Below are 9,189 nucleotides of genomic sequence, written 5' to 3'. Positions count from 1 at the left end.
GAAAACAGGCACTGCGTGGGCAGCTGGATCTTGCAGGACCCCAAGATCTAGGGTCACCATGGAGACAGCCAGACCCATCAAATAATCAAAATAAATACATCAAACCCTCAAAACATGCCCTAATAAATACAAATATTCTGAATATATCTCCATAAATGTACAAACCATTTCCAGAAATAAACTCCAATAAACAAGCAGCCCCCAAAATAAATAAGGTAACATCCCCAAAACAAAACTCGGAGGAATCTCACTACAGAAACTACTCCCCCACCACCACACACAAAAGGACACAAAAAAAGCCACAAAATAAACCCCGATAAATACATGCAACCAAAACCCCAATAGACAGGGCGATAGTAGGCTATTCAGTACAATCAGGACTGATCAAACACTTCAATGACCTTTATCTACCTGACCCCATAGTATCATTGCCAATTGGTAGATTTCTGATGGTTGGTCTGACTATCAATCTCTTCTTTGAACATAATCAAAAGGAGCTTCTACCCCAGAGGGCTAAAAGTTCACCAAGCTCTGACTAAAATAACTGCATCTCAACTCAGTTCTAATTGATGTCTTTATTTTTTAAATTGGGCCCCCAGTTCATTTTCTATGTTCTATGTTCAGGCCCCCAACCAGAGGTAACATATTACCTGCATCCACCCTGTCATTCCGTTAATGTTTGCTCAACGTCTCTTCATAGGACAGTTCCACCATTTCAGAAACAAGGAGAAAGTGAGTCCTGCAGATACTGGAGATTGGAGTCAAGAATGTGGTGCTGGAAAGGCACAGCAGGTCAGGCAGCATCCGAGGAGCAGGAAAATCAATGTTTCGGGCAGGAGCCCTTCATCAGGAATGAGGCTGGGAACCTCTGGGGTGAAGAGATAAATGGGAGGGGGTGGGGCTGCGGAGAAGGTAGCTAAGAGAGTAGTAGGTGGATAGAGGTGGGGATGAAGGTGATAGGTTGGAGAGGAGGGTGAAGTTTGCAATTCCTGCGACGGCAGGGTATGGTGCCAGGAGGGGAGGATGGGTTGGTCGGGGGCATGGACCTAATCCAATAGTCATGGAGGAAATGGTCTTTGCAGAAAGCAGATTGGGGTGGGGAGGGAAATATATCCCTGGTGGTGAGGTCAGTTTGTAGGTAGCAGAAATGTCAGCGGATAATGCGGTTTATTTGGAGGTTGGTGAGGTGGAAGGTGAAGACCAGGGGTTTCTGTCCTTGTTGAGGTCGGTGGTGCAGGACGTGGGTGAGATACATTGGAGGGCATCTTCAACCACGTGAGAGGAAATTAAGTCTTTAAAGAATGAGGTCATCTAGTGTGTTCTGTGGTGGAACTGGTCCTCCTGGGAGCAGATACGGCAGAGGTGTAGGAATTGGGAATACGGGATAGCGATTTTGCAGGAGGTAGGGTGGGTTTGTAAAAAAATGTCAGTGATGAGTTGGTCATCATTGATGGAGGGGGAGCGATCCAGGAAGGTGAGGGAGGTGTCAGAGTTGGTCCATGTGAATTTAAGGTCAGGGTGGAGTGTGTTGGTGAAGCTGATGAACTGCTCAACCTCCTTGCAGGAGCATGAGGTGGCACTGATGCGGTCATAAATGTAGCGGAGGAAGAGGTGGGGAGTGGTCCCAGTGTAACTACAGAGGGGCAGGAGGAGCAAGTTCTACATAGCCAACAAAGAGACAGGCATAGCTGGAGATCATAGCTACTTCCTTCATCTGGAGGAAATGGGAGGATTCGAAGGAGAAATTGTTAAGGCTGAGGAGAAACAATCCTGGGGAACCTTTGTTATACTCCCTCTATAATAGCAATAATACCCTTCTGGAGTTAGAGATCAAAACTATATACAATACTCCAGGTAAGGTCTAACCAAGCTCCTATATAAATTGAAGAAAGGCTTCACTACTTCTGTGGCTCAAATCCTCTTGCAATGAAGGGCCACATTTCATTGGTCTCCTAATAGTTCGTAACACTGCATATTAGCCTACAATGACTTGTCTACAAGGATACTTGGGTCCCTTTGTACATTAACATTTTCCAATGTCTTACCACTTAAAATACTTTGCACATCTGTTTCTCTTACCAAGAGTAGATGACCTGACATTTTTCTATATTATATTTTATCTGCCTTGCTCTTGCCCATTCATTAAGCCTGTCCAAATCCTCCTGAATCAACTTTACATCTTTCTCACAACACGTTCCCACCTAGTTTTACATTATTTGCAACTATCACCTTTGGTCGCCACCTCCAAATGATTAAAATCATAAAAGCTAAATATTGCAAGTGCTGCAAACTAAAATCAAAACAAATGCTGCAGAAACTCAATAGGTCTGGCAGTATATATGGAGAAACAGAGGTAATTTTTAAGTTCGAATATGACTTCTTTCAAAGTGAAACTAACTAGAAAATGGCAATTTTTTTTTGTGTTTTTGACAGAGGAGCAGGAGGAGCAAGTGGGACAGGTTGAGGATGCCCAGAGTGAAAAATAAAAGGGACTGACAAATGGTGGTACAGAAGAGATATGGATGTAAATGAATGTGTGGAAATCATAAGATCATAGAATCCCTCAGTGTGAAAACAGGCCATTTGGCCCAACAAGTCTATACCGACCCTTCAAAAGAGTAAATCACCCAACCCATTCCCCTACCCTATCATTTGACAATTATGTCTGATGAAGGCACCTAATCTCCACATCCTTGAACACTGAGCAATTTAGCATAGTCAATTCACCTAACCTGGAGAAAGTGAGGACTGCAGGTGCAGGAGGTCAGGCAGCATCTGAATCTCCAATTCATGTAACCTGCACATCTTTTGACTGTGGGAGGAAACCCACGCAGATTGGGGGAGAATGTACGAACTCCACACAGACAGTCACCCAAGACTGAAATCAAACTGGCACTGAGGCAGCAGTGCTAACTACTGAGCCACCATGCCACCCATTAGTCCATTCTGCTGAGAATAGCGTGAAAAGACAACTGGGCAGGAGTTATGTATTAAAAAGAGGACAGAAATCATACTCTAAAGTTGGGAACTCAATATTGAGTTTTAGAGGCTGCAAAGTGCTTAACCAGAAAGAAAGGTATTGTTCCACCAGCTTGCACTGAGCTTCTTTACTTCACTGCACCTGATGAAGGACAGAAATGTAACATGGGAGGAAGTTGGAAGATTAAGTCATTCTGGATATAAGTTCACTCACTGAGCTGGAAGGTTCATTATCAGACATTTCGTCACCATACTAGGTCACATCATCAGTGAGCCTTCGGTGAAGCACTGATGTTATGTCCCGCTTTCTATTTTTGTATTTAGGTTTCTTTGGGTTGGTAATATCATTTCCTGTTTTTTCTCAAAGTGTCCCCACTATCACTAGTATCCTTAACATACAGATGAGGAAGGACTTCACTTTGACTGGGACAACACATCCATCCTAGGACATGCCAAACAGAGACAAACAAGAATTCCTAGAAACATGGCACTCCAACTGGAACACTCAACAAACACATCAACTTGAACGCCATCTTCTGAGAAAAAGACATCAACTCAAGGAAACTTAAACACAAATAGGAAGTGGGATATAACATGAGTGCTCACCGGAGGTTCACTGATGACATTATGACGATGTAACGTCTAAAAATGAACCTTCCAGCTCAGCAAGCAAACTTACTTCCAGAATCTCAACCCGAGCTACGAATCTTCACAAAACTCATGAGGTCATTCTTATGAATGAAGTGGAGTTACAGTGGTCAACTAATCTGCATTTAGTTTCACCAATGTAAAGGAGACTGTTGTGAGCAGTAAATAAAAGACTAGATTGAAATAATTACAAGTAAATACTGCTTTACCTGGAGGGTATGCTTGGACCTTGGACGACAAGGTGGTAAAAGGGTAAGTTTTAAGCCTTCAGTGATTGCAAGGCAAAGTGCCATGAAGGGATGAGGAATGATGGAGTAACCCTCTGTACCAACAGAGAGAAGTGCCTGTGAAATGCTGCTGGTAGGAAGGAGGGGAAAATGTAGTGGCATCCTGTGGGACCTAGTGGAAATGGTGAAGGATAATGCTTTCAATGCAGACTAAAGGAATGGAAAGGGAACTTCATTGTTATTCTGGGAGGGAGGGTAAAGTACAAGGGCAGAACTGCAGGAGATGGGTAGGACACAACTGAACTTCGTTGCCACAGTGGGGGAGTTCTCAGTTGAAGAGGCACTCTGGTGGAAGCAGCATCATCAGAACAAATGAGATGTAGATGGAAAAACTGGGAGAATGGAATGGAATGTTTCCAGGAAACAGGGGAGAGGAGATGTAGTCAGTTAGCAGTGGGTATCAGGAGATTGTAATGGATATTGATGGATCCCCAGAAATGGAAACAGAAGTTAAAACGGAGAGAAGAGTCATAGATGGACCAGGTGAAAGAGAGAGGATGGAAATTGCAAACCAGAAGCAGTACCACTGATGATATTGTTACATTAAGATGGTGTAGTGGAGTTCAAAGTGGGACTGGAACAACGCATGTTCCACATATACCACATAAAGAGGAGATAAGCATAGCTAGAGCCCACGTGCATATCACTGGCTACACCATTTACCTAGAGAAAGTGAGATGAATTAAAGGGGAAGTTCAAAGTGATGATGTACTCAGCAGGTAAAGGAGGATGATGATGGATGGGTGCTGTTCAGGCCTATTTTCAAGGAAGAAGTGGAGAGCTATCAACTATCAGGATGGGAAAATTGATGGATTGAGAGCCTGTATATCCACAGTAAAGAGGCAGCTACAAAAATGAAATGGGCAATTTTGCAACTGATGTAAAGCATCAGATTAATCACAAATGTTATGGGAAAGATTGAGCAAATTGGACATTTGGAGGGGAGGGGAAATGCAATTAAGATAGGAAGAAATAAGTTCAATGGGGCAAGAACAAGCTGTAACAGTGGGTCTGCCAGAGCAGTCCTATCTGTGGATTTTGGGAAAGAGATAGAAGCAGGCCATGCAGGGTTGGGGTGGGACACGGAGGAGGGGAGATCGCCACATGAGATGAGGTCAGTGACATTCCTGGCTGATGTTCAGTGGTGATCATGATCCAGGGAGAGAGAGAAAATGAAATGTCTGAGAGTTGGCACTCAGCCTCTGCCACACAGAGATAAGCATACCAAACAACAACAGTACCATCCTTCTGAATATGTTTGATAAAGTTAGGGTTTGAACTGAGGGAGTAGAATGCACCAAATGAGAGAAAAAGCTTAGAGTGAGGGAAGGAAGTGGAAAAATATAAAGACAGCTGATGTCTCATTTGCAGTTATTGATGTAGAGATCATCTGGAAGTAATGGCCAGACGCAGGGGTCCAGTTGGAGTGGGGAGTATTGGGGACAAATGAAACGATCTGTTTTGTCGAGAATGGATTCCTGTCAAGGAATTGGACATAAAGACTAAAGGTGACAAATGAAGAGTTCAATGTTAGATTGTGCCTGAAATGTATTGAAATGGGGTCCTAAAAGGGATAAAACAAAGTCCTTTGCTGATTGTTCAGCATTGAACAGGTCAGAGGGTATGCAGTGAATGCAAGGCAAGGGATATGATTTGAACAAGGAATACGGTTGGAGGGAAGGGGAGGGGAGGAAGAATCCAAAATGGTATCAATACCTTGTAATTTACTGTGAACAGCTGGGGTCCCAAGTACTGAAACTGTGGTACTCTACTCATCACACCCTGCCAATACAAAAATGACCCATTTATTTCTACTATATCTGCCTGTTAGCCTGGTTAGCTTTAATTTTGCTAACCAACTTCATTAAAAGCCTACTGAAAATCCAAGTATATTATGCTCAGAGCCTCTCCAGTTTAATAATTCCATTAATATCATAAAAACTCCAAGCTTTCCAAACACCATTAAACGCATATCATTCAAAAGCTTTAGCAGCTCCACAATACCCAAAGATCCCTTCTCTCCCAAACTGCCAGCCCATACCAAAAATCAGAAACAAAAAATCCTTATAACTTCCAAAGTCCAAGCCCAGAAAAAACTCCAAGCCCCTCCTCACCTCCAAAATGCCCAAGACCCCCAAGTCCCAAATTCCCTCATTCAAAACTCCCACAACCCTGTGCCCCAGGTTTTCCCATAAAATTTCAAACGTCTAAACGCCTTCCAAAAAAGCACAAGAAAACAAAAAGCAGCAAAATATTAAAATCCCCAAAACAGCAAAAAGCACAAACCTTCAAAACCTCAAATCCCAAAATAGAAAGAGAATCCAGTTATTCTCACAATCCAAAAAGAAATCCAAAACCAAGAAAATCCAGATCAAATTCCCCTCACTTCCAAGAACCACAACTTACCACTCCTGCCTCTCTCGTTACACAGAATCACAGAAGTTCATACATCGGGAAATGTTTCTGTGAATTCAGGAAGCATATAATGGGAGACTGCATCCTTTCTGGTAATTGTTTTTCCCAATCAGGTTTGAATTTCCTCTTCAAATTTCTTTCTTCACAAGGTGTTCCTTAGAATTGACAATGGACCCGGGCACCAGCCCAATCCCACAGGCAGTAGATTTGTTTTCCCTTATTTCAAAAGTACTTGCAATTTTGGAACCAGTATCCCCCCACAAGCAACCTCCTTCTTATTTAACATAAGATTACAAATCAACATTTTATATAATATCCACTAGCTGAGGGTGTGCCAAGAATTCAGGCAAGGATCCCCAAGATTATCCTAAGATTAAACCATCTCCAGCTTCAACAGTCTCTGTTGATCATTGAAGTATTCTGGATCTGTGGCAGATTTGCTGAATAAAGTGTCATTCTAACATTTCACAATATTGGTCAATTTGTTTGAATTGAGATCTGTTGTCTAGTGACCCCTGCTGGAAATTACACAAATATTGGGAAAAGATTCATCAGCCCTGCCTTCTAGAACTAAATGTCCTGTTATAAGTAATCATCTGGGCTGACAGATTGAACATTGATACTGCATGTTGTGCCAGTACTACCAGTCACTGGGTTCACTGTAGAGAGACGTAATAGGTTTGAATTCAAGTGTAATAGGATACACTGGCAAAGACTTTATTGAATATACAGAGGTACATTTCAAGGATGGTATAATACATCTGAAATAACAGTACTTAAAATATTGCCATTTATTTTTCATATCAGACACAGACATGCAGGAAAATATTTGGCATTAACTGGCTTTAAACTGTTCTCAGGCACTTTACAGGAATATGTTGGGAGACAGGACACTCTACTCCTACATTGTACCCGCACAGTCAGTAATTGCATTTCCACACGGATCAGAATACAGGCTCCAGAACAATGCCTACTCCTCAGTAAATGAGCTGAAAGTCCCCAGCATGTTTGTGTGTGTTGGGGAAAGGGATGAAGGGTGATAAAGACTAGGCTCTGGACACAGTTGAACCCACCCTGCTGTCTTCAATGCAGTGAGAGAGTTTATAGAACTTGTGTTGCTACTTGGAGCACTGCTAGGAGTTGGAACGTGCCATGTATTTATACAAAGCAACAACAAAAATTATACATTAGTGGAAACAAGGCTATCACCAAATTTCAATCTGCAACCAGCCGGAAATATACAAATAATAAACATACACTCCTGACATCCCTTCTCATCAACAAGCATTAAAACCTGTATGCTTTAAATGGAGGAAGTGGAATCTATTTTGAACCGATTAAGCATCTGTACAACAAATGCAATTCCCAGGCTTAAATAAATCCACTTCCACACACAAGTACATACAGAACCAACAAACCAACATCTTGCTCAGTGTAGATTTTTAGTGCACAAATTTGAACAAAAATTGCAAAATGTGCAGTATAAAAAGCTAGCTTTAGAGTTCCAGTGTTTGAGAAACCGTTAGTGATCTGCAGAAAGTTTAATATCACAAAGAAATCATGGGCTTGTGCACAGTGACAATGTCTGTGGCAACTCTGAAAGGGACCATCACCCCGCTTACTCTTTCCCTTATATTTCAGGCTGCTGAGCGGAGGCCTGTGGCTCTGGTGATTCCAAACGTTGATGGAAATTAGTCCGTTTTCTCAACTTCTCAGGAGCTTTCCTCCACAGTACGATCTCCTATTAAGGAATGAGAATAAAGCAATTGAATGGGTTCAATCCTGTATTTTCACTGCTTACTTTTTTCTTTGAATTATAACTAGCTGGTAGCATGCACAGTCATCTGTCCATTCAACCATCCACTCAGCATAAACCCAGATTAATCACAGATAGTTCTACAATCTTGTGCCAATATTCATATCTCAACATCACAAAATCTGGTCTTTATCATGTGTTGTTTAGGTGGAATTTCCTGTGCACAAGTTGACTGCCATGTTTTCTTTATTACAGCAGTAACTATTCTTTTAAAGTATTTGATTCTATACAATGTACTTAAACATTCCAATGTTGCAAAAGGCACAATAAAAGCGCAAGACATTTTTTTTAAAAAAGAAACTGATAGGACCTCAAATTTCAGAGAATGTGATTTTGAAAACTTAACGTGCAATGGCCTTGGAGGATATTCACATAAACTGAACAAGTTCATCAAAAAGATGAACTACTAGGTTCTGGTGATATCGGAATATCTTATAGGAGGCAGAGGGGAAAGAAAATGGCTCCAAATATTTGGAAATTCAGTGGAAAGCTAAAATCTAAGGATTGGACATGGAAAGTAGAACTCTCCTTGATAGGTTAGTTACTTTTGACTGTTGCTGAAATGGATAGAAAACTGGTTGGTAGAGAGGAAACAAGAGGAGTAGGAATAAACAGGTATTTTCCAAATAGCAGGCAGTGACGAGTCGGATACCACAAGGTATCACTGCTAAAACTCAAGCTACTCAATTTATAATAATAAGGATTTAAAAAGGAAACTAAATGTAATATCTCAATGTTTGCAGAAAGCACAAAGGGTGGGAAGGTGAACTATGTGAAGGATACAGAGATGCTTCAGTGTAATTTGGACATATTGAGTGAGTGGACAAATGCAAGACAGATGAAGTAGATAGAGCAACTCAAGGAGGCAACAGATTGTAAGAAGAGATGTAATAAGAGCTGCCTGTCTTTGTACACCAGTCACTGAAAGCAAGCATGCAGGTACAAAAGGCAAATGGTCTGTGTCACTGGATTTGAATACAGCAGCAAGGATATATTTGCTGCAATTATACAGGGCCTTGGTGAGACCACACCTGGAATATTGTG

The 9,189-nt window shown here is 41.6% G+C and overlaps 1 protein-coding gene across 1 annotated transcript in view; it reads right to left on the bottom strand.

The window, feature by feature from the left end:
- Positions 1-7,004: 7,004 nt before the first annotated feature.
- The window catches only part of vps26a (VPS26, retromer complex component A), a 72,211-nt gene continuing 70,026 nt past the window's right edge, over positions 7,005-9,189 (bottom strand). Inside the window, exon 9 of the mRNA XM_060842296.1 lies at positions 7,005-8,070. Coding sequence (XP_060698279.1) covers positions 7,960-8,070 — 111 coding nt within the window. The 3' untranslated portion in view covers positions 7,005-7,959. The remainder of the gene's footprint in view (positions 8,071-9,189) is intronic.

Source organism: Hemiscyllium ocellatum, chromosome 22 (assembly GCF_020745735.1).
Source record: "Hemiscyllium ocellatum isolate sHemOce1 chromosome 22, sHemOce1.pat.X.cur, whole genome shotgun sequence".
In the NCBI taxonomy this organism is placed as follows: Eukaryota; Metazoa; Chordata; class Chondrichthyes; order Orectolobiformes; family Hemiscylliidae; genus Hemiscyllium; species Hemiscyllium ocellatum.
The sequence above is the reverse complement of the archived record's forward strand: the minus strand, read 5'-3'. Positions and strand labels throughout refer to the sequence as shown.